The sequence below is a fragment of the Heptranchias perlo genome, chromosome 30, assembly GCF_035084215.1.
Source record: "Heptranchias perlo isolate sHepPer1 chromosome 30, sHepPer1.hap1, whole genome shotgun sequence".
Lineage (NCBI taxonomy): Eukaryota > Metazoa > Chordata > Chondrichthyes > Hexanchiformes > Hexanchidae > Heptranchias > Heptranchias perlo.
Window position 1 is genome coordinate 298,587 of NC_090354.1, and position 26,144 is coordinate 324,730.

The window sequence follows — 26,144 nt, forward strand, 5'->3', positions numbered from 1 at the left end:
TGGTAGTGAGGTAGAGACAGAGAAGGTGGTTTTATGAGGTCATAGAAATTTACAGCACAGGAGGCCATTTGGTCCATCATGTCTGTGCTGGCTGAAAAAGAGCCTTCCAGCCTAATCCCACTTTCCAGCTTTGGTCCGTAGCTTTGTAGGTTACAGCACTTCAAGTGCACATCCAAGCATCTTTTAAATGCAATGAGGGTTTCTGCCTCTACCACCCTCTCAGGCAGTGTGATCCAGACCCCCACCATCCTCGGTGAAAAAAAATTTCCTCAGCACTCCTTTAATCCTTCTAGCAATCACTTTAAATCTATGCCCCCTGGTTATTGACCCCTCTGTTCAGGGAAATAGGTCCTTCCTGTCCACTCTAACTAAGCCCCTCATAATTTTATATACCTCAATTAAATCTCCCTCAGCCTCATCTGTTCCAAAGAAAACAACCCCAGCCTATCCAATCTTTCTTCATAGTCAAAATTCTCCAGTCCTGGCCACGTTCTTGTAAATCTCCTCTGCACCCTCTCTAGTGCAATCACATCTTTCCTGTAATGTGTGGCCTAACTAGTGTTTTATACAGTTCTAGCATAACCTCCCTGCTCTTCTATGCCTCAGCTAATAAAGGAAAGTATCCCATATACCTTCTTAACCATCATATCTACCTGTCCTGCTTACCTTCAGGTGGACATGCACTCCAAGGTCCCTCTGTTCCTCTAGACCTCTCAGTATCCTCCCGTTTATTGTGTATTCCCTTGTCTTGTTTGGCCTTCCCAAGTGCATTAACTCACATTTCTCCAGATTGAATTTCATTTGTCACTTTTCTGCCCACCTGAACAGTCCATCGATAATACTAGAAGATGCAAACAGTGGACTTGGTAGTAGTTTGGATTTGGGGCTCAGAAACAAATGAGACCAAGGCTGCACACAGTCAGTCTCAGCTTAAGCAGGAACATGGATAAAATCAGATGCCACGTTTCTGGTGGTATCTAAACATAATGGCTTCGGCTTTACCAATATGGAGCTGCAGAAAGCTCTAACTACTAGTCCATGACTTGCTATCAGACAGGCGGCCAGACGACATGGCAGTGAGGTTGGGTGTCTTAGCGCAAATACTGAAGGTCTTACTCATAGTTAATGCTGCCGAGGAGCAAAGGAATGATAAGAGAGCACCGAGGATGGAAGAGTGGGCCAGGAAGCTGCAGCCTAGTAAGTTTATAATAATTGCGACATTTCAGGGCATGTACCTGTCAGCAACACGGTCTCCATCAACAATTCAGGCCCTGGACTGACTGCCGGGTCAACCAAGCAGGCCCTCCCCATTAACTTTACACCAAACGGGGAGGGGGCCGGGCCGGGCCCTGTGCCTTCCCGCCTCATACAGCACGAACACCAGCGCGGGCTGCCACCCACTCCCAGGGATCTCCTCCTCCCTTACCAGAAGCCGGCGTTGGCGCCAAGGTGGAGGAGCAGGCTGTGTAGCGGCCTCTCCCACACCAGCACGCTCTGGCAGTAAATCAGCACCGGCTCGTAGTGCCTCAGGATGCGGAGTAACTGCTGCTGCCGGAGCTGGTAGTCGGGGGCCGTGCCCGGGGCCCGCTCGCCGCCGCCGCTCTCTGCAGGCCCTGCTGTCGCCGCCGCCATCTTGGTGCCGCGCTGCCTGGATACTGAATATTAATCAGGAAATATGAATATTAATAAGGTTGTGTCGTCACTGCCATAAACATAAAACCAGGAAAAGCCTTTCCGCGGCCGGTGGGCATCCTGGACAAAAATAATAACATCTTAATTTGACCCTGGTTTTGGTTTTCTTTGGGTTTTTTGCAGTGAACACACCCTTAAACCCCTTCTTATAAAAGGGGGGCCTAAAAACACTAAAAAAGGTCGCTGCTTTGATTTAAAAAACCCAGGAAGCCGTTAATACGCATGCGTCTCCGCTTTACTCTTGCGAGGTCGCTGTGGACCCGGCGTTTATTCGAAATGAATCTGAGAATTGCTCCGGATTAACGAGAGTCAGGATCAGCTGCTTCGTCAAAAGCAAAATACTACTGATGCTGGAAATCTGAAATAAAAACGGAAAATGCAGGAGAAGCTCACCAAGAAGATGTGGGTATGGTTCTTAATGAACACTTTGCGTCTGTCTTCACAAAAGAGAGGGACGATGCAGAGATTGCAGTTAAGGAGGAGGAGTGTGAAATATTGGATGGGATAAACTTAGTGAGAGACAAAGGAAGGGGATTGCCATCTTTGACAGTAGATAAATCACCAGGCCCAGATGAAATGTACCCCAGGCTGTTAAAAGAAGCAAGGGAGGAAATAACGGAGGCTCTGACCATCATTTTCCAATCCTCACTGGATACAGGCGTGGTGCCGGAGGATTGGAGGACTCCTAATGTTGTACTGTTCTTTAAAAACGGAGCGAGGGATAGATTGAGTAATTACAGGCCAGTCAGTCTAACTTCGGTGGTGGCCAAATTATTGGAATCAATTCTGAGGGACAGGATAAACCATCACTTAGAAAGGCATGGAGTAATCAAGGACAGTCAGCATGGATTTATTAAGGGAAGGTTGCGTCTGACTAACTTGATTGAATTTTTGAGGAGGTAACAAGGAGGATCGATGAGGGTAGTGCATTTGATATAGTGTCCATAGATTTTAGCAAGACTTTTGACAAGGTCCCACATGACAGACTGGTCAAAAAAGTACAAGCCCATGGGATCCAAGGGAGAGTGGCAAGTTGGATCCAAAATTGGCTCAGTAACAGGAAGCAAAGAGTAATGGTCAACAGGTGATTTTGTGACTGGAAGGCTGTTTTCAGTGGGGTTCCGCAAGGCTCAGTACTATGTCCCTTGCTTTTTGTGGTATATATTAATGATTTGGACTTAAATGTAGGGGGCATGATTAAGAAGTTTGTAGATGATACAAAAATTGGCTATGTGGTTGATAGTGAGGAGGAAAGCTGTAGACTGCAGGAAGATATCAATGGACTGGTCAGGTGGGCAGAGAAGTGGCAAATGGAATTCAATCTGGAGAAGTGTGAGGTAATGCATTTGGGGAGGGCAAACAAGACAAGGGAGTGCACAATAAATGTGAGGATACTGAGAGGTGTAGAGGAAGTGAGGGACCTTGGAGTGCATAGCCACAGATCCCTGAAGGTAGCAGGACAGATAGATAAGGTGGTTAAGAAGGCATATGGAATACTTTCCTTTATTAGCCGAGGCATAGAATATATGAGCAGGGGGGTTATGCTGGAACTGCATAAAACACTGGTTAGGCCACAGCTTGAGTACTGTGTACAGTTCTGGTCACATTACAGGAAGGATGTAATTGCACTAGAGAGATTTATGAGGATTGGAGAATTTTAGCTATGGGGAAAGATTCGATATGCTGGGGTTGTTCTCCTTGGAACAGAGGTGATTTAATTGAGGTGTACAAAATTATGAGGGGCCTAGATAGAGTGGATAGGAAGGACCTATTTCCCTTAACAGAGAGGTTAATAACCAGGGGTCATAGATTTAAAGTGATTGGGAGAAGGATTAGAGGGAGCAGTGGAATTTTTTTTTCACCCAGAGGGTGGTGGAGGTCTGGAACTCACTGCCTGAAAGGGTGGTAGAGGCAAAAACCTTTGTCAGGTGAGATAATCTCTGAAAGCTTGTGATTTTCAAATAAAATTGTTGGACTATAACCTGGTGTTGTAAGATTCCTCACATTTGTCCACCCCAGTCCATCACCGGCATCTCCACATCGTAACTTTCTATGAAACAGAGGTAACGTTACGTCAGAATTAGTCTGTAAAGGTCTTCGACCTGAAACGTGAACTCTGTTTCTTTCTCCACAGATGCTGCCTGACTTGCTGAGCTTCTCCAGCATTTTCTGTGTTTATTTCAGCTGCTTAATTCCCGGTTACCGGCCTCTGGCCCAAATACCGAACCAGGTCCGATCGCCTATACTGCGCAAGCGCAAACAGGCGATCTGGTTTTGCGCATGCGCTAGCCGGACAGCTTGCTTTGCGCATGCTTGGTGCGGTGTTGTCCGTTTAGCGGTTGGCGGGAGAAGCGCCGCTTGCGGATAGTGAGGAGCGGCGGTTATGCCTCGGGAAATAATAACTCTACAGCTCGGCCAATGCGGCAACCAAAGTAAGGCAGAAACCCTGTGTGGGGAAAGGCGGGTTTACACCCGGGGATGTGGCGGGTGAGCCAGTGGCTGCTGGGCCTGTTGGTCAACGGTGCCGCCTTCCCGATAACGGTCCCACTCCATAGCGGACAACCACGGGCTGGGCTAGCTGCGAATCTCGGCTACTCAGGAGGGTCCCAGAAACTGGCGTGGAGATATGAGCGAGAGCCGCTGAGTTGCTCGGGTCTGCTCCTCGCTTTAGGGGGTGCATTGAAAAAGGCGCGATCGGCCCCACAGAGCCTGCGGCCCAAAGCTTGCGCCGTGCCCGGAGGCCGGCTTGTTGCGACTGGAGGGAAGAGCTCAGTGGAGGCTGGGGCTTCGCCGCATACCGGCAGAGTCTTCGCTAACTGCATCCCAGGAGTTTGAAAGCAGCACTGGGAGCATCTTCAGTGCACAAGCTCCCTGGAGTCAGTATAAATTGCCTCTTCTGTACAAATCGCTACTAAGCCTCAACAACAGTTTGCATTTAAAAAGCGGTTTGAGGGGAGAAACACCTGCCCAGGTACTTCACAGGCGACCTAGACAGTTCAGGGCACAGCCATAACGGTGGGATGAAGAGGGAAGATGCACAAGAGCCTGAAGTCAGGGGAATGGAGAGGGGGTGGGTGAGCATTGGAGTATATGAGCCTGGAGGTGACAAAGGCCTGAAAATGTATTTTAGCAGCAAATGGATAGAGCAATGTTTCAGAGGAGGAAATAGACAATCTTTGTGATGATTAGAATAATGCTTGACTCCGGGTCAAACAGGATGCCAGAGTTGCACACGCTCTGGTTCAGCCTGAGATAGTGGTCAAGGAGGGAGACGGAGTCTATGTGGAGGGTATGAAGTTTGTGGTCAAAGATGATGGCTTTGATATCTGTTTAGCTGGAGGAAGTTACCACTCATCCGAGACTGGATGTTGGACAAGCAGTATGACAGCACCTACGTAATGGAGAGGTAGAGCTTGGTGTCATTGGCACCCCTGTGGAATCTGACCCCATGGCTTTGGATAATGTGGCCAAAGGGCAGCATGTTGATTCAGTTTTTACAAATGATGGTGGAAGTGAGAATGTGGATACACTAAAGGAGAATGTGGAACAACTGATCGTGGTCATTGGAAAATAAATTCATAGAGCAGGGGCTTTGGCCACAGCTTTTTAGTCCTTGTGCAAATTGTGAAGCGGCTGGAGGGTAGCCAATGTAACGTGTCTGATCAAGAAGGGTTAGAAAGATAAACTGACTAACTATAGACCAGTCAGTTGTAGACAAACTCTTCAAATCCATAATTTTCAACAAAATTAGTGAGCATCTAGAAATTCATAGGCTAATCAAAGATGGCCAGCACAGATTTGTTAAAGGCAAAGTTATGTTTGACAAATTATAGATTATTGTGAAGAAGGATTAATTGTATAGAAAAAGGAACACAATGGATGTGGTGTCTAGGGATTTTCAGAAATCATTTGATAAGATGTCACACAGGAGCCTTGTTATAAAAATCAGACGTATGGTGTAAAAGGAAATGTAGCAGCATGGATAGAAAGTTGATTGACATACAGAATACAAAAGTTTAGAGGTTAAATGATTTTACTCTGACTGGAAAAGGGATGGAAATGATGTACCCCAGCATCAGTACTGGGTCCACTTTGTTCTTTGGACTTGCATTATTTGTACTTGGGCATAGGGAGTATAGTATCAAAATTTGCTGACAACACAAAAGTAAGGGTTGTGGCATACAGCGAGGGGGACTGCAAAAGACTTTAGGAGGGCACAGGCTGGTTAGTGGAATGGGCAGACTGATGATAAATACAATTTAATGTGGAAAATTTGTGAGGTGATGAGTTTTAGGAGGAAAACAAGCAATGGGAGTAACAATCAATTGAAAGATGCTGTATGGTGTAGAGAACAGATAGATCCGAGGGTGCAAATAGATAATTCCCTGAAGGTCGATAAAGCCAATAGCATTTTGGGGTTTATAAATAAAATGCAAGAGTATAGAGGTAGTGATATTTTTACACGGCAAGGTAGAGTACTTGTACAGCTTCAGGGACCCTGTCATGAAAAGGACACTAAAGTTTAGAGAGTGCACAGCTTAGGATGACACCACAGATGGGAAGCTATAGTTATGAGGAGCGACTTGATTTGGGACTACTTCCACTGAATCGGAGAAGGCCAAAATGAATAGAGAGTTTTAAAATTATGAAGAGGGTGAGTAGGGAAAGATTATTTCTTCTGGTTGGAGCATTGGAGTCTGACGGATCATCGATTTTAAAATCATCAGTTGAGAGTGAGGAGCGAGATTAGGAGAAATCGCCTTACGCAAAAGGTGTAAGAGCTTTGAATGCTTTAAGAATGTAAGAAGTAGGAGGAGGCCATACGGCCCCTTGAGCCTGCTCCGCCATTCAATAAGATCATGGCTGATCTTCTACCTCAACTCCATTTTCCTGCCCTATCTCCATATCCCATAAGAAATAGGAGTAGGGCACATGGAACATTGAGGGAGTAACCATTGTATCCTTTAATAGAAAATTGGATAAATATTTGAAACTAATCCAGAGCCAAAGGAAAAGTGCGGGACATCGGGATTAGCTTTGGATTTCTCTATCAATGAGCCGACACGGACATAATAGGCTGAATGGCCTCCTTTCGCAACCTCTATGGACCACGTTAAGCAAGCAGATAGAGTTTCAGTTTAACATCTTATCCAAAAACGACACTTCTGACAGTGCAGCACTTCCTCAGTATTATACTCCAATATCAGCCTAGATTATGTGCTCAAGTCTGTGGGAACTTGAACCCACAAACTTCTGATTCAGAAGTGAATAAGTAAGTAAGTAATACCCTGTCTGCTGCAAAATCTCTGCAATTATGAACATATTGAATATACAGCAGTTAGAAATATGATTGCCAAGCAGCAACAATGACAACAACTTGCATTGATGTAGAGCTTTAATGTAGAAAAATGTTCCAAAGTACTTCAGAGGTGTAACCAAAAGAAGAAAGTATTAGGAGGGGTGACCAAAAGCTTAGTGAAAGTAGTGAGTTTTTAGGATGATCTGACTGGAAGTGGAGGGGTTTAGGGAGTGAATTCCAGATCGTGGGGCCTAGGTTGAAGGCACAGCCACCGTTGGTGGAGCGAAGGATGCGGGACTGCACAAAAGGCTGGAGTTGTAGAAATGGAGAGTTTAGGGTGGGGTTACAGTGCTGGAGGAAGTCACAGATAGATAGAGGTAAGGCCATGAAGGGATTTAAATAATCTTGCTTCCTCCTCTACAAATTAATTTTAATAGCAATGCAAGGGGAGTAGGGAAAAACCGGGGAACTACAGGCCAGTGAGCCTAACATCAGTGGTAGGAAAATTATTGGAAAAAATTCTGAAGGACAAAATTAGTCTCCACTTGGAGAAGCAAGGATTAATCAGGGATAGTCAACATGGCTTTGTCAAGGGAAAATCATGTCTGACTAATTTGATTGAATTTTTTGAGGGGGTGACTAGGCGTGTGGATGAGGGTAACGCAGTGGATGTGGTATACATGGATTTCAGTAAGGCCTTCGATAAAGTCCCCCACAGGAGACTGGTCAAGAAGGTACGAGCCCATGGAATCCAGGGTGCCTTGGCACTTTGGATACAAAACTGGCTTAGTGGCAGAAGGCAGAGGGTGATGGTCGAAGGTTGTTTTTGTGACTGGAAGCCTGTGGCCAGTGGGGTACCACAGGGATCGGTGCTGGGTCCCTTGCTGTTTGTGGTCTACATTAATGACTTGGATATGAATGTAAAAGGTATGATCAGTAAGTTCGCTGATGATACAAAGATTGGTAGGGTGGTAAATAGCGAGGAGGATAGCCTCAGTCTGCAGGACGATATAGATGGGTTGGTCAGATGGGCGGAACAGTGGCAAATGGAATTTAACCCGGAAAAGTGCGAGGTGATGCACTTTGGAGGGACTAACAAGGCAAGGGAATACACAATGAATGGGAGGACCCTAGGCAAGACAGAGGGTCAGAGGGATCTTGGTGTGCAAGTTCACAGATCCCTGAAGGCGGCGGAACAGGTAGATAAGGTGGTAAAGAAGGCATATGGGATACTTGCCTTTATTAGCCGAGGCATAGAATATAAGAGCAAGGAGGTTATGATGGAGCTGTATAAAACACTGGTTAGGCCACAGCTGGAGTACTGTGTGCAGTTCTGGTCGCCACACTACAGGAAGGATGTGATTGCTTTGGAGAGGGTGCAGAGGAGATTCACCAGGATGTTACCAGGGCTGGAGCGCTTCAGCTATGAAGAGAGACTGGGAAGATTGGGTTTGTTTTCCTTGGAGCAGAGGAGGCTGAGGGGGGACATGATTGAGGTGTACAAAATTATGAGGGGCACAGATAGGATGGATACTAAGGAGCTTTTTCCCTTCGTTGAGGGTTCTATAACAAGGGGACATAGATTCAAGGTAAAAGGCGGGAGGTTTAGAGGGGATTTGAGAAAGAACTTTTTCACCCAGAGGGTGGTTGGAGTCTGGAACTCACTGCCTGAAAGGGTTGTGGAGGCAGGAACCCTCACAACATTCAAGAAGCATTTGGATGAGCACTTGAAATGCCATAGCATACAAGGCTACGGACCAAATGCTGGAATATGGGATTAGAGTAGACAGGGCTGATGGCCGGCGCGGACACGATGGGCCGAAGGGCCTCTATCCGTGCTGTATAACTGTATGACTCTAATATTTTTCCAAACTTGTGACCTGTAATATGTCGCGAGTCTCTTCTGAAATCAAAACACTGCACTGTAGAGGGAAAGATGTAGATTCATTTTCCCCAACCTTTCTACTGAGTCCCACATCTAAACTAATTAATGAGGGCGGTGCTGAATATGAAAGCTGTTTTCCGCAGGATGGGGAGGTTAGTTCACCACTCGTAAGAACACAAGAAATGGGAGAAGGAGTAGGCCATATGGCCCCTGGAGCCTGTACCGCCATTCAATAAGATCATGGCTGACCTTCGACCTCATCTCCACTTTCCCGCCCGAACCCTATATCCCTTGACTCCCTTAGAGTGCAAAAATCTATCGATCTCAATCTTGAATTTACTGAACGACTGAGCATCCACAGCCCTCTGGGGTAGAGAATGCCAAAGATTTACCACCCTTTGAGTGAAGAAATTCCTCCTCATCTCAGCCCACATCACCCACCCCTTATCCTGAGACTATGCCCCCTAGTTCTAGACTCTCCAGCCAGGGGAAACAGCCTCTCGGCATATATCCTGTCAAGCCCTCTAAGAATTTTATACATTTCAATGAGATCACCTCTCATTCTTCTAAACTCCAGAGAGTATAGACCCATTCTACTCAATCTCTCCTCATAGGACAGCCCTCTCATCCCAGGAATCAATCTGGTGAACCTTCGTTACACTGCCTCTAAGGCAAGTATATCCTTCCTTATGTAAGGAGACTAAAACTCCAGGTGTGGTCTCACCAAAACCCTATACAATTGTAGCAAGACTTTGTTACTCTTGTTCTCCAACCCCCTTGCAATAAAGGCCAACATACCATTTGCCTTCCTAATTGTTTGCTGTACCTGCATGTTAACTTTTTGTGTTTGGTGGACAAGGACATCAAAATCGCTCTGAACTTCAACATTTAATAGTTCCTCACCATTTTTTTTTAAATCCTGTTTTTCTATTCTTCCTATCAAAGTGAATTACCTCACATTTCCCCACATTATACTCCATCTGCCACCTTCTTGCCCACTCGCTTAACCTATCTATGCCTTTGCAGACTTTGTCCTCCTCACAGCTTACTTTCCCACCTAGCTTTGTATCATCAGCAAACCTGGATGCATTACACTCGGTCCCTTCATCTAATCATTAATACAGATTGTAAATAGCTGAGGCCCAAGCACCGATCCTTGCAGCACGCCACTAGTTACAGCCTGCCAACCTGAAAATGATTTGTTTATTCCTATTTGCTGTTTTCTGTCTGTTAACCAACCCTCTATCCATGCTAATATATTACCCCCAGCCCCATGAGCCCTTCATCAAAAGCAAAATACTGTGGATGCTGGAAATCTGAAATAAGCGTTCTGACGAAAGGTCTTAGACCTGAAACGTTAACTTTATTTCTTTCTTCACAGATGTTGCCTGATTTGCTGAATTCTCCAGCATTTTCTGTTTTTTAATCCCATGAGCCCTTATCTTGTGTAACAACCTTTTGTGTGGCACCTTATCGAATGCCTTTTTGAAAATCCAAATATACTACATCCACTGGTTCCCCTTTATCTACCCTGCTAGTTACATCCTCAAAAAACTCTAATAAATTTGTCAGATGTGATTTCCCTTTCATAAAACCATGTTGACTCTGCTTAATTATATTAAGTGTTCTGTCACCACTACCTTAATAATGGATTCCAGCATTTTCTCGACTACTGATGTCAGGCTAACTGGCCAGTAGTTCCCTGTTTTCTCTCCCTCCTTTCTTGAATAGTGGGGTTACATTTGCCACCTTCCAATCCACTGGGACTGTTCCAGAATCTAGGGAATTTTGGAAGATCACAACCAATGCATCCGCTATCTCTGCAGCCACCTCTTTTTTAGAACCCTAGGATATAGGCCATTAGGCCCTGGGGATTTGTCAGCTTTTAGTCCCATTAATTTCTCCAGTACTTTTTCTTTACTAATATTAATTACTTTAAGTACCTCGCTCTCATTAGAACCTTGGTTCCCCACTATTTCTGGTATGCTTTTTGTGTCGTCTTCTGTGAAAACGGATACAAAATATTTGTTCGTCGTCTCTGCCATTTCCTTATTCCCCGTTATAATTTCTCCTGTATCAGCCTCCTAAGGGACTCGCGTTTACTTTCGCTACTCTCTCCCTTTTTACATGCTTGTAGAAGCTCTTACAATCCAATTTTATATTTCTTGCTAGTTTACTTTCATTCTATTTTCTCCCTCTTTGTCAATTTTTTGGTCGTCCTTCGCTGGTTTCTAAAACGCACCCAATCCTCAGGCTTACTACTCTTCTTCGCAACATTATAAACCTCTTCTTTTAATCTAATACTACCCTTAACTTCTTTAGTTAGCCACGGATGGATCACTTTTCCGGTGGAGTTTTTGTTTCTCAATGGAATGTGTGTGTTGAGAATTGTGAAATATTTCTTTAAATGTTTGCCATTGCTTATCTACCATCATATCTTTGTTGACCGGAGGTCACCGGTTATGGTTACTGGCTTAGTACACAGAGGAGAAGAGTCAATTCTCTCTTAACTCTCAATTCACTTTATTCACGCCGTTAGATCATATAGCTTATATGTCTGGTTAGATATAGGCATGTAGTTTACACCAGGTTATACAGTTTTATACCCAAACTAAGATCTAAACGCACACCCACTAGGTTTCTCTGACACTCCCTGAGTGGTCGCAGAATGTAAAGGATAATACCCGAAAAGGAGAGCTGACGCTGGCCAGGTATTCCGTTCTCTCTCTCTCTTTCAACGTCGTCTCTATGTCCCTGACGTAGGGTCTTCCACTTCCGCGATGGTTGGTCTCCGGAGTCTTCGCTCTGGCTCCACACCCCAGATCCTTCATTCTTATTCCGAATCTTATCTCTTCAAGCTGTGCTGTCTCTCTCCCTTTGGGGTTTAGGCCTGCTCGCTTTTGCCTGGGTCTTCTCCTCATTGGCTCTGTCCCAAGGACTTAGGTAGCATTACCTCATTACTCCTTTTCTAAATAAGGACTTGTGTCTTATCACATTTCCTTTGTCTTTCACAAAACTAGTTAATTCAGACCGGTTCCAGCCAGCTGAGGCCAGGACTGAACCTAGGTTACTTTAGTTCAAAAGTCGTTCCTGCCTGTGTGTATCAGCAGCTGACATCTCAGGTTACTGCAGCCCCTGGCCAACACCTTTTAATCTAATTTCCCAATCTACCTTAACCAACTTGCCCCTCATACCTATGTAATTGGCTTTATTTAAGTTCAGGACTCTAGTTTGACTTAAGCATGTCACTCTCGAACTCAATGTGAAATTCTGACATAATTATGATTACTCTTCCCTAGAGGATCCTTTACAATGAGATTACTAATTAACCGTGTCTCATTACACAAGACAAGATCTAAAATAGCCTGTTCCCTGGTTGGTTCTACGACATATTGTTAAAAACATAAGAAATAGGAGCAGGAGTAGGCCATATTGCCCCTCGAGTCTGCTCCGCCATTCAATAAGATCATGGCTGATCTTCGACCTCATCACTTTCCTGCCCATTTCCCATATCCCTTGATTCCCCTATAGCCCAAAAATCTATCTATCTCAGTCTTGAATATACTCAACGACTGAGCATCCACAGCCCTTTGAGGTAGAGAATTCCAAAGATTCACCACACTTTGAGTGAAGCAATACCTCCTCATCTCGATCCTAAATGGCCGACCTCTTATCCTGAGTCTGTGCCCCCTCGTTCTATACTCTCCACCCCCTCCTCTTCCATTTTGTCTATCTTTTCAAAATGTCAAGAAACTCTAGAATATTTGGTTCTCAACCTTGCAACCACGCCTCTGATAGCTATTAAATCAAACCCATTTATCTCTATTTGTGCCATTAATTCCTCTATCTTGTTACAAATGGTTCATGCATTCAGATAAAGCACCTTTAATTTTAACTTTTTACCACTTTTCCCTGAATTGGCCTTATTCGCTGATGCATTATCATCGTTAAACTCTCTGCCCCTGCCTGTTACACTCTGCTTATCTTTACCTGAATCGCTAGACTGCTCTAATGCCTTTACTTTTCTCTTTAGATTTCTAAATTTCCCCTCACCTGAACCCTTGCTACTGCAGAAGAGTGTGTTTGGCAGAAACCTGGACAGCAGTGGTGGTGGCTGCAAGAGGAATGTGGCACCAGCATGGGGAGAAAAGAAAATACCCCCGTCCAAGAAAATTGAAATTATTTTGTGGTTTAAAAATTCCTTGCTACAAATGTCACTTCTGCAAAGTATGAGAGTACATGAAATGTATCCCAGGCTGTTAAAAGAAGCAAGGGAGGAAATGGCGGAGGCTCTGAGCATCATTTTCTAATCCTCACTGGATGCAGGCATGGTGCCGGAGGATTGGAGGACTGCTAACGTGTACCGTTGTTTAAAAAGGGAGCGAGGGATAGATTGAGTAATTACAGGCCAGTCAGTCTAAAATCGGTGCTGGACAAATTATTGGAATCAATTCTGAGGGACAGGATAAACTTTCACTTAGAAAGGCATGGATTAATCAAGGACAGTCAGCATGGATTTATTAAAGGAAGGTTGCGTCTGACTAACTTGATTGAATTTTTGAGGAGGTAACAAGGAGGATCGATGAGGGTAGTGCATTTGATATAGTGTCCATAGATTTTAGCAAGACTTTTGACAAGGTCCCACATGACAGACTGGTCAAAAAAGTACAAGCCCATGGGATCCAAGGGAGAGTGGCCAGTTGGATCAAAAATTGGCTCAGTGGCAGGAAGCAAAGGGTAATGATCGACTGGTGTTTTTGTGACTGGAAGGATGTTGCCAGTGGAGTTCTGCAGGGAAACAAAAATTGGCCGAGAGGTGTATAGTGAAGAGGAAAGCTGTAGACTGCAGGAAGATATCAATGGACTGTCAGGTGGGCAGAAAAGTGGCAAATGGAATTCAATCCAGAGAAATTTGAGGTAATGCATTCTGGGAGGGCAAGCAAGGCAAGGGAATACACAAAAAAATGGGAGGATACTGAGAGGTGTAGAGGAAGTGAGGGACCTTGGAATGCATGTCCACAGATCCCTGAAGGTAGCAGGACTGGTAGATAAGGTGGTTACGAAGGCATATGTAATACTTCCCTTTATTAGCCGAGGCATAGAATATATGAGCAGGGAGGTTTTGCTGGAACCTGAGCTGGGAGTCAGAAGGGAATAAAGTTGAGAGCGGCAAGAGAGGGGAAGACCCAGGGGAAATCTGCAATACAAATAGTACAAACAGTTGTTCAAGAACAAGTGAAAGGGAAAAGCGTAGAGCAGCAGAAAGAAAGTGTACTTTAGGCACGACAGATAAAATAAAAACTAGAAGGCGAAAGGCGATTAACCCAGCATCAAAGCTGAAGGTCAGGCTAGGGTGTGTGGCCCAACTAAGAGTTCTATATACAAATGCACGGAGTATAAGGAATAAATTAATTGAACTACAGGTTCAAATTCAAATTGCAGGTTATGACATGATAGCTATTACTGAGACTTGGCTGCAGGATGGTCAGGATTGGAAACTAATTATACCAGGTTATAAGGTCTACAGGAGAGATAGGGAAAATGGAAGAGGGAGAGGAGTAGCCTTAATGATTAGAGATGAAATCACTTCAATGATAAAGGGGGATATAACGAGGGGTAAGCAGCCAACAGAGACCTTATGGGTTGAATTGAGAAATAGGAAAGGATCTAAGACTATAGTGGGAGTTGTATATAGGAGCCCTGGCAGCAGCTTTGAAGTGCTAGATTGTATAAATGCAGAGATTAGATAAGCGTGTAAGAAAGGCATAGTGGTCTTAATGGGGGACTTTAACCTTCACATTGATTGGGAAAAGCAGACTAGCAACTGTCAGAAAGGTAGTGAATTTCTTGAGTGTGTCTGGGATAGTTTTCTACAGCAGTATGTCCTAGAGGCAACAAGGGGGCAAGCCATACTAGATTTAGTAATGAGTAATGAACCAGATTTAGTTAACGGCTTAACTGTGCGTGAACATCTCTCCAATAGTGATCATAACATGATCGAGTTCAAGGTAGTGTTTGAAAGGGAAAAAAGTGAATCAGCTGCTAAGATTCTAGACTTGAGCAAGGCCGACTTCAATGGGATGAGACAGAGACTGTCCACAGTAAACTGGGCAAATCTGTTAATGGGTAAAACAACTGATGATCAGTGGGAAATGTTTAAAGAAACATTTAACGTGATACAGAATCGGTTTATACCCCTGAGGGGCAAGAACTCTACTGGCCAAAAAAAAACAGCCATGGACAACTAAAGAAGTAAGGGACAGTATAAGACATAAGGAAAGGGCATACAAAAAGGCAAAAAATGGCACAGATCCTGGCGAATGGGAAAGATACAAAGATCAACAAAGGGTCACAAAAAAGATAGTAAGAGCTACAAAAAGAGAGTATGAAAAGAAACTCGCAAGGGATATCAAAACCAATACGAAGAACTTTTATAGTTACATTAGGAAAAAGAGGGTGGTCAGGAGCAGTGTTGGCCCCTTAAAAACTGAAAGTAGGGATATTGTCATTGACAATGGGGAAATGGCGGACATGTTGAACAAATACTTTGCGTCAGTATTTACAGTAGAAAAAGAGGATAGCATGCCGGAAATCCCAAGAAAACTTATCTTGAATCGGGGACAGAGACTCGATAAAATTAACATAAGTAAAGCAACAGTAATGAAGAAAATAATAGCACTAAAGAGTGACAAATCCCCAGGACCAGATGGTTTCCATCCCAGGGTTTTAAAGGAAGTAGGTGAGCACATTGCGGATGCCCTAACTATAATCTTTCAAAGTTCTCTAGATTGGAAAATTGCACATATCACTCCGCTTTTTAAGAAAGGAGAGAGAGGGAAACCGGGGAATTATAGACTAGTTAGCCTAACATCTGTTGTGGGGAAAATGCTGGTGTCTATAATTAAGGATAGGGTGACTGAACATCTCGAATTTTCAGTTAATGAGAGAGCCAGCATGGATTTGTGAAAGGTAGGTCGTGCCTGACAAACCTGAATTTTTTGAAGAGGTGACTAAAGTAGTGGACAGGGGAATGTCAATGGATGTTATTTATATGGCATTTGATAAGGTCCCACATAAGAGACTGTTGGCTAAGATAGAAGCCCATGGAATCGAGGGAAAAGTACGGACTTGGTTAGGAAGTTGGCTGAGCGAAAGGCGACAGAGAGTAGGGATAATGGAAAGGTGCTCACATTGGCAGGATGTGACTAGTGGAGTCCCGCAGGGATCTGTCTTGGGGCCTCAATTATTCACAATATTTATTAATGACTTAGATGAAGGCATAGAAAGTCTCATATCTAAGTTTGCTGATGACACAAAGATTGGTGGCATTGTAAGCAGTGTAGATGAAAACATAAAATTACAAAGCGATATTGATAGATTAGGTGAATGGGCAAAACTGTGGCAAATGGAATTCAATGTAGACAAATGTGAAGTCATCCACTTTGGATCAAAAAAGGATAGAACGGTACTTTCTAAATGGTGAAAAGTTAAAAACAGTGGATGTCCAAAGGGACTTAGGGGTTCAGGTACATAGATCATTGAAGTGTCATGAACAGGTGCAAAAAATAATCAAGAAGGCTAATGGAATGCTGGCCTTTATATCTGGAGGACTAGAGTACAAGGGGGCAGAAGTTATGCTGCAGCTATACAAAACCCTGGTTAGACCGCACCTGGAGTACTGAGAGCAGTTCTGGGCACTGTACCTTCGGAAGGACATATTGGCCTTGGAGGGAGTGCAGCGTAGGTTTACTAGAATGATACCCGGACTTCAAGGGTTAAGTTACGAGGAGAGATTACACAAATTGGGGTTGTATTCTCTCAAGTTTCGAAGATTAAGGGGTGATCTGATCGAAGTTTATAAGATATTAAGGGGAACAGATAGGGTGGATAGAGAGAAACTATTTCCGCTGGTTGGGGATTTTAGGAGTAGGGGCACAGTCTAAAAATTAGAGCCAGACCTTTCAGGAGCGAGATTAGAAAACATTTCTACACACAAAGGGTTGTAGAAGTTTGGAACTCTCTTCCGCAAACGGCAATTGATACTAGCTCAATTGCTAAATATAAATCTGCGATAGATAGCTTTTTGGCAACCAAAGGTATTAAGGGATATGGGCCATAGGCAGGTATATGGAGTTAGATCACAGATCAGCCATGATCGTATCAAATGGCGGAGCAGGCACGAGGGGCTGAATGGCCTACTCCTGTTCCTATGTTCCTAAATGTATAAAACATTAGCTAGGCCACAGCTTGAGTACTGTGTACAGTTCTGGTCACCACGTTACAGAAAAGATGTGATTGCACTAGAGAGGGTACAGAGGAGATTTACGAGAATGTTGCCAGGACTGGAGAATTTCAGCTGTGAGGAAAAATTGGATAGGCTGGGGTCGTTTTCCTCGGAACAGAGGAGGCTGAGGGGTGATTTAATTGAGGTGTACAAAATTATGAGGGACTTAGAGTGGATAGGAAGGACCTATTTCCCTTAGCAGAGAGGTCAATAACCAGGGGGCATAGATTTAACGTGACTGGTAGAAGGATTAGAGGGGAGCTGAGGAAAACATATTTCACCCAGAGGGTGTGGGGGTCTGGAACTCACTGCCTGAAAGGGTGGTAGAGGCAGAAACCCTCAACTCATTTAAGAAGTACCTGAATGTGCACCTGAACTGCCGTATCTTACATGGCTACGGACCAAGTGCTGGAAAGTGGGATTAGGCTGGGTGGCTCATTTTCGACTGGCATGGACACGATGGGCCAAATGGCCTCCTGTGCCGTAAATTTTCTATGATTCTATGAAACAGGATTGGAAGTTTATTTACTGTAGCAAAGAAAGACAAATTTCATCTAAATGTCAAAATGGAACTTTTTAGGGCTGCTTTCATTGTGATTTTTATTTTCAGTTGGTTTTGAGTTCTGGAAACAGCTTTGTGCAGAACATGGTATCAGCCCTGAAGGGATTGTTGAAGAATTTGCCACTGAGGGCACCGACAGGAAGGATGTCTTCTTCTACCAGGTATGGATACAAGTCACCTCCTAACTGTTCGTTGTACAAAAAACACAAGGGAATGCTTTTGGCAGTCTCTGCTTTCAGACGCTTATAATAGTAACTATCACATCCAACTGATGCATTGTTATAGCAGCAGGTGCTCTTTATTTCTTGTGTTCAGTGACCATTTAACAACTGCCCTATATTTGAGTATCCCAGTGGCTGAGTGGTTAAGGCAGAAAATAGATCCATGGTTGAGGCTGTTTCCCCTGGCTGGAGAGTCTAAAACTAGGCAGCATAGTCTCAGGATAAGGGGTAGGCCATTTAGGACTGAGATGAGGAGGAATTTCTAAACAGCGGAAGCAACATGCTATGGACAGAGCTAAGTGATTCCACAACTAACGGATCAGATCAAAGCTCTGCAGTCCTGCCACATCCCGTCATGAATGGTGGTGGACAATTAAACAACTAACAGGAGGAGGAGGCTCTGTAAACGTCCCCATCCTCAATGATGGCGGAGTCCAGCACGTGAGTGCAAAAGACAAGGCTGAAGCATTTGCAACCATCTTCAGCCAGAAGTGCCGAGTGGATGATCCATCTCGGCCTCCTCCCGATATCCCCACCATCACAGAAGCCAGTCTTCAGCCAATTCGATTCACTCCACGTGATATCAAGAAACGGCTGAGTGCACTGGATACAGCAAAGGCTATGGGCCCCGGCAACATCCTGGCTGTAGTGCTGAAGAATTGTGCTCCAGAACTAACCGCGCCTCTAGCCAAGCTGTTTCAGTACAGCTACATCACTGGCGTCTACCCAACAATGTGGAAAATTGCCCAGGTATGTCCTGTCCACAAAAAGCAGGACAAATCCAATCTGGCCAATTACCGCCCCAGCAGTCTACTCTCAATCATCAGCAAAGTGATGGAAAGTGTCATCGACAGTGCTATCAAGCGGCACTTACTCACCAATAACCTGCTTACCGATGCTCAGTTTGGGTTCCGCCAGGACCACTCGGCTGCAGAGCTCATTACAGCCTTGGTCCAAACATGGACAAAAGAGCTGAATTCCAGAGGTGAGGTGAGGTGAGAGTGACTGCCCTTGACATCAAGGCAGCATTTGACCGAGTGTGGCACCAAGGAGCCCTAGTAAAATTGAAGTCAATGGGAATCAGGGGGAAAACTCTCCAGTGGCTGGAGTCATACCTAGCACAAAGGAAGATGGTAGTGGTTGTTGGAGGCCAATCATCTCAGCCCCAGGGCATTGCTGCAGGAGTTCCTCAGGGCAGTGTCCCAGGCCCAACCATCTTCAGCTGCTTCATCAATGACCTTCCCTCCATCATAAGGTCAGAAATGGGGATGTTCGCTGATGATTGCACAGTGTTCAGTTCCATTCGCAACCCCTCAAATAATGAAGCAGTCCGAGCCCGCATGCAGCAAGACCTGGACAACATCCAGGCTTGGGCTGATAAGTGGCAAGTAACATTCGCGCCAGGCAATGACCGTCTCCAACAAGAGAGAGTCTAACCACCTCCCCTTGACATTCAACGGCATTACCATCCTGGGGTCACCATTGACCAGAAACTTAACTGGATTAGCCATATAAATACTGTGGCTACAAGAACAGGTCAGAGGCTGGGTATTCTGTGGCAAGTGACTCACCTGACTCCCCAAAGCCTTTCCACCATCTGCAAGGCACAAGTCAGGAGTGTGCTGAAATACTCTCCACTTGCCTGGATGAGTGCAGCTCCAACAACACTCAAGAAGCTCGACACCATCCAGGACAAAGCAACCCGCTTGATTGGCACCCCATCCACCACCCTAAATATTCACTCCCTTCACTACCGGCGCACTGTGGCTGCAGTGTGTACCATCCATAGGATGCACTGCAGCAACTCGCCAAGGCTTCTTCGACAGCACCTCCCAAACCCGCGAACTCTACCATCTAGAAGGACAAGAGCAACAGGCACATGGGAACAACACCACCTGCACATTCCCCTCCAAGTCACACACCATCCTGACTTGGAAATATATCGCCGTTCCTTCATTGTCACTGGGTCAAAATCCTGGAACTCCCTTCCTAACAGCACTGTGGGAGAACCTTCACCAAATGGACTGCAGTGGCTCAAGAAGGCGGCTCACCACCACCTTCTCAAGGGCAATTGGGGATGGGCAATAAATGCTGGCCTCGCCAGCGACGCCCACATCCCATGAAAGAATAAAAAAAAATCAGAGGGTGGTGAATCTTTGGAATTTTCTACCCTGGAGGGCTGTGGATGCTCAATCGTTCAGTATATTCAAGACTGAGAGAGATAGATTTTTGGACTCTTAAGCGTATCAAGGGATGTCGGAACATAGGAACAGGAGTCGGCCATTCAGCCCCTCGTGCCTGCTCTGCCATTTGATAAGATCATGGCTGATCTGTGATCTAACTCCACATACCTGCCGATGGCTCATATCCCTTAATACCTTTGGTTGCCAAAAAGCTATCTCATAGTCATAGAGTTATACAGCACGGATCGAGGCCGTTCGGCCCATCGTGTCCGTGCCGGCCATCAAGCCCTGTCTAATCTAATCCCATATTCCAGCATTTGGTCCGTAGCCTTGTATGCTATGGCATTTCAAGTGCTCATCCAAATGCTTCTTGAATGTTGTGAGGGTTCCTGCCTCCACAACCCTTTCAGGCAGTGAGTTCCAGACTCCAACCACCCTCTGGGTGAAAAAGTTCTTTCTCAAATCCCCTCTAAACCTCCCGCCTTTTACCTTGAATCTATGCCCCCTTGTTATAGAACCCTCAACGAAGGGAAAAAGCTCCTTAGTATCCATCCTATCTGTGCCCCTCATAATCTTGTGCACCTCAATCATGTCCCCCCTCAGCCTCCTCTGCTCCAAGGAAAACAAACCCAATCTTCCCAGTCTCTCTTCATAGCTGAAGTGCTCCAGCCCTGGTAACATCCTGGTGAATCTCCTCTGCACCCTCTCCAAAGCGATCACATCCTTCCTGTAGTGTGGCGACCAGAACTGCACACAGTACTCCAGCTGTGGCCTAACCAGTGTTTTATACAGCTCCATCATAACCTCCTTGCTCTTATATTCTATGCCTCGGCTAATAAAGGCAAGTATCCCATATGCCTTCTTTACCACCTTATCTACCTGTTCCGCCGCCTTCAGGGATCTGTGAACTTGCACACCAATATCCCTCTGACCCTCTGTCTTGCCTGGGGTCCTCCCATTCATTGTGTATTCCCTTGCCTTGTTAGTCCCTCCAAAGTGCATCACCTCGCACTTTTCCGGGTTAAATTCCATTTGCCACTGTTCCGCCCATCTGACCAACCCATCTATATCGTCCTGCAGACTGAGGCTATCCTCCTCGCTATTTACCACCCTACCAATTTTTGTATCATCAGCGAATTTACTGATCATACCTTTTACATTCATATCCAAGTCGTTAATGTAGACCACAAACAGCAAGGGACCCAGCATCGATCCCTGTGGTACCCCACTGGCCACAGGCTTCCAGTCACAAAAACAACCTTCGACCATCACCCTCTGCCTTCTGCCACTAAGCCAGTTTTGTATCCAAAGTGCCAAGGCACCCTGGATTCCATGGGCTCGTACCTTCTTGACCAGTCTCCTGTGCGGGACTTTATCGAAGGCCTTACTGAAATCCATGTATACCACATCCACTGCGTTACCCTCATCCACACGCCTAGTCACCCCCTCAAAAAATTCAATCAAATTAGTCAGACATGATCTTCCCTTGACAAAGCCATGTTGACTATCCCTGATTAATCCTTGCTTCTCCAAGTGGAGACTAATTTTGTCCTTCAGAATTTTTTCCAATAATTTTCCTACCACTGATGTTAGGCTCACTGGCCTGTAGTTCCCCGGTTTTTCCCTACTCCCCTTCTTGAATAATGGTATTACATTAGCGGTTCTCCAGTCCTCTGGCACATCCCCTGTGGCCAGAGAGGTTCTGAATATATGTGTTAGAGCCCCTGCAATCTCCTCCTTTGCCTCACACAGTAGCCTGGGACACATTTCGTCCGGGCCTGGGGATTTATCCATTTTTAGGCCTGCTAAAACCGCCAATACCTCCTCCCGCTCGATGTTAATATGTTCGAGTATATCACAGTCCCCCTGCCGTATTTCTATGTTTACATCATCCTTCTCCATAGTGAAAACAGATGCAAAAAATTCATTTAGAACCCCTCCTACATCTGCCGGCTCCACACACAGATTGCCATTTTTGTCCCTAATGGGCCCTATTTTTTCCCTAGTCATCCTCTTACCCTAAATATACTTATAAAACATCTTAGGATTTTCCTTTATTTTGCTCGCCAGTGTTATTTCATGGCCCCTCCTTGATCTTCTAATTTCTTTTTTAAGTATCCCCCTGCACTTTTTGTACTCCTCTAGGGCTTCCTCCGTCTTTAGCCTTTTGTATCTGCCAAAAGCCCTCCTTTTTTTCCTAATCCATTCTCGTATATCCCCTGACATCCAAGGTTCATTGGAGTTCTTGGAACCACCCTTGACCTTTACGGGAACATGTTGCCATTGTATGGTCTCAATCTCCCTTCTGAAAGACTCCCATTGCTCCGATGTGGATTTTCCTACAAGCAGCTGATCCCAGTCCATTTTGGCCAGATCCTGCCTTATCCTATTAAAATCGGCCTTCCCCCAATTTAGAACCTTTATTTCCGGCCCCTCCCTGTCCTTTTCCATGACCACCTTAAATCTCACCGAATTATGGTCACTGTCACCAAAGTGCTCACCTACTAGCACTTCTTCCACTTGGCCGGCCACATTCCCTAGAATTAGGTCCAGTACCGCCCCCTCTCTTGTAGGACTTTCTACATGCTGGCTCAAAAAGCTCTCCTGGATGCACGTTAAGAATTTTGTACCCTCTAAGCCTTTTACACTCTGAGTATCCCAGTTAATATTGGGGAAGTTGAAATCCCCCACTATTATTACCCTATTATTTGCACAATTTTCTGAGATTTGCCTACATATCTGTTCCTCTATCTTCCCCTGACTGTTTGGGGGCCTATAGTACACTCCCATCAAAGTGCTTGCCCCCTTTTTGTTGTTAAGCTCCACCCATATGGCCTCATTAGAGGAACCTGCTAATATATCATCCCTCCTTATGGCAGTAATTGATTCTTTAATTAATATTGCGACCCCCCCTCCTTTTATACCTCCCCCTCTGTCTCGCCTGAAGATTCTGTACCCCGGAATATTGAGCTGCCAGTCTTGCCCCTCCCTCAACCATGTCTCTGTGACAGCAACAATATCATACTCCCATGTGTTTATCAACACCTTCAGTTCATCCACCTTATTCGCAAGACTCCTTGCATTAAAATAGATGCCATCCAGCCTTGCCCTCACATATTTGCCCTGTCTTCCAAGCTGACTTGTTTTTTTCTCTATATTTGGCTGCACATCACCCCCTATTGTAGCTCCACTCTGTATCCCATCCCCCTGCCAAGTTAGTTTAAACCCCCCCCAACAGTGCTAGCAAACCTCCCCGCAAGGATATTTGTCCCGCTCTGGTTCAGGTGCAACCCGTCCGACTTGTACAAGTCTCACCTTCCCCAGAAGCAGGCCCAGTGATCCAGGAAACTGAAACCCTCCCTCCTGCACCAATTCTTTAGCCACGCATTCATCTGTTCTATCCTCCTATCGTCTGTTCTATCCTCCTATCGTCTGTTCTATCCTCCTATCGTCTGTTCTATCCTCCTATCTCAGATTTAAATTTAGCAATTGAGCTAGTATCAATTGCCGTTTGCGGAAGAGAGTTCCAAACTTCAACAACCCTTTGTGTGTCGAAATGTTTTCTAATCTCGCTCCTGAAAGGTCTGGCTCTAATTTTTAGACTGTGCCCCCGACTCCTAAAATCCCCAACCAGCGGAAATAGTTTCTCTCTATCCACCCTATCTGTTCCCCTTAATATCTTATAAACTTCGATCAGATCACCCCATAACCTTCGAAACTCGAGAGAATACAACCCCAATTTGTGTAATCTCTCCTCGTAACTTAACCCTTGAAGTCCGGGTATCATTCTAGTAAACCTACGCTGCACTCCCTCCAAGGCCAATTTGTCCTTCCGAAGGTGCGGTGCCCAGAACTGCTCACAGTACTCCAGGTGCGGTCTAACCAGGGTTTTGTATAGCTGCAGCATAACTTCTGCCCCCTTGTACTCTCGTCCTCTAGATATAAAGGCCAGCATTCCATTAGCCTTCTTGATTATTTTCTGCACCTGTTCATGACACTTCAATGATCTATGTACCTGAACCCCTAAGTCCCTTTGGACATCCACTGTTTTTAACTTTTTACCATTTAGAAAGTACCCTGTTCTATCCTTTTTTGGTCCAAAGTGGATGACCTCACATTTGTCTACATTGAATTCCATTTGCCACAGTTTTGCCCATTCACCTAATCTATCAATATCACTTTGTAAGGGATCGGGCGGGAAGGTGGAGTTGAGGTCGAAGATCAGCCATGATCTTACTGAATGGCGGAACAGGCTCGAAGGGCTGTATGGCCTATTCCTCCTGCTATTTCTTATAAGCTTAAGCTTATCTTAAACAGCTGTCAGTCGGGTTTTTAAAAATTCATTCTCGGGATGTGGGTGTCGCTGGCAATGCCGGCATTTATTGCCAATTCCTAGTTATTCTTAAGAAGGTTGTGGCGGGCCGTCTTATTGAACGCTGCAGTCCATGTTGGTGAAAAGTGACATTAGGTGGGAATTCCAGGGTTTTGATACAGTGATGATGAAGCCAGGATGGTGTGTGACTTGAAGAGGAACTTAGTGGTGATGGTGTTCCCATGCACTCTTGTCCCTCTTGGGTGCTACAATTTGCTTCCATTCATAAGTTAGGGAGGAGAAATGCCTTTCCTGATCACTATTCTATGACCCCTGCTTGAATGTCCAGGGTGGACAGGAACAAGCTGGACTGCGATATCCACATTGAATAGCCCACAAACATCCACTGTGCCTTCAAGGGAGGGGAGAAAATTAGCATGGAAAGGAGGAAAAGAAACTAAGACTTTTTTTGGCTGAAGGTAGAGGAAGCTATACCCCTGTTCACCTCTAGCTTATGGGCGTAACCCATTTTTCTGACTGACTTATGGCTTATTTATATTGGAGATCTGCCTCCTGTAGGGGCTGTCCGGTGTCAGCTCCTGGCCCTGTTGCTGCTGTAGAAAGCTTAGTGTATATTGTAGGATGATTTTAACAGCCAGATAATTTAACAGTCCCTTTAAATTAACTCTGCGTACACAGTTTTAATTACAAACATTGCGGGTACCTGCCCCAGCGTGGTAACATTCTGTGCAGATCCATGCCATCAGATGATGGGCACCAATAAAGTAGATGTGCTTTTCAGATGTGTTTCCAAAAGCCATATCATCTCAGACTGACTGATGTTAGAGGCAGAAGTAACTTAAAAGATAGCTGCTGTTAGGCTCCTGCCTGCCTGTGAGGTGCAGCAAAGCTGTTTCAAGGGAATGAAATTCAAGCCTTGGAGACTGTTCAGGGGATCCACAAGACTAATCTCTAGCATCAGAGGTCTGAGCTATGGGGAAAGACTGGAGAAACTTGGGCTTTTCAGCCTTACAGGGGTACAATTGAGAGGTGACCGTATAGAAATATAGAAGATAAGTTGGTGTACAAATTTTAAGCACAAGGAGTCATATTTACAAACTAAGGATAACAAAAGAAAATAGGAAATGCTGGAAGAAGTTTTTTACTAAAAGGGTGGAAAGTATGTGGAACAGATTGTGATGGAACAAGAAACCTTAATGGGTTAAAGAAGGAATTGGACAGGTCCTTGCCAACAAATGGGATTCAGGGTTATTAGAAATGCACCAAAGAAATACTGTGGATAGGTGGGCTAGATGGACTGATAGTTTCCTGCCTGACACTTACTAAACCCTGGAATAATTTAAGGAACAAATTGATGCTGTGATTGGAGGGGTGTCTGTAAGCTAAGATGGGACTGAATAATATTCCTCATTTGTACTTGCTTTGTAATTTCTATAAACCTCATCTCCCCTCCCCCCCCCCCCCCCCCCCAACTCAACAAATGCTTGTTTAGCTCCTTTTAAAGATGCAAATTAACACTGTCAGTGACCACATTTGGGAGTCTGTTCTACATGTCTACTGTCCTCTGAGCAGAAAAAATCTACTCTTGCTTGAGGCCTGTGAATTTTGTACTTTTGACCTATAGTTGTAGTCATATATTCATTGTCCGAAGTTAAATAGTTTACCTCAACTCATCTATGCCTTTC

The 26,144-nt window shown here is 44.9% G+C and overlaps 2 protein-coding genes across 2 annotated transcripts in view; one reads left to right on the top strand and one right to left on the bottom strand.

Moving 5' to 3' along the window:
- Positions 1–1,669, bottom strand: part of retreg3 (reticulophagy regulator family member 3) — a 30,528-nt gene extending 28,859 nt beyond the window's left edge. Inside the window, exon 1 of the mRNA XM_067969295.1 lies at positions 1,427–1,669. Coding sequence (XP_067825396.1) covers positions 1,427–1,632 — 206 coding nt within the window. The 5' untranslated portion in view covers positions 1,633–1,669. The remainder of the gene's footprint in view (positions 1–1,426) is intronic.
- A 2,335-nt stretch (positions 1,670–4,004) lies between these two features.
- Positions 4,005–26,144, top strand: part of tubg1 (tubulin, gamma 1) — a 66,438-nt gene continuing 44,298 nt past the window's right edge. Inside the window, exons 1-2 of the mRNA XM_067969296.1 lie at positions 4,005–4,124; positions 17,771–17,883. Coding sequence (XP_067825397.1) covers positions 4,076–4,124; positions 17,771–17,883 — 162 coding nt within the window. The 5' untranslated portion in view covers positions 4,005–4,075. The remainder of the gene's footprint in view (positions 4,125–17,770; positions 17,884–26,144) is intronic.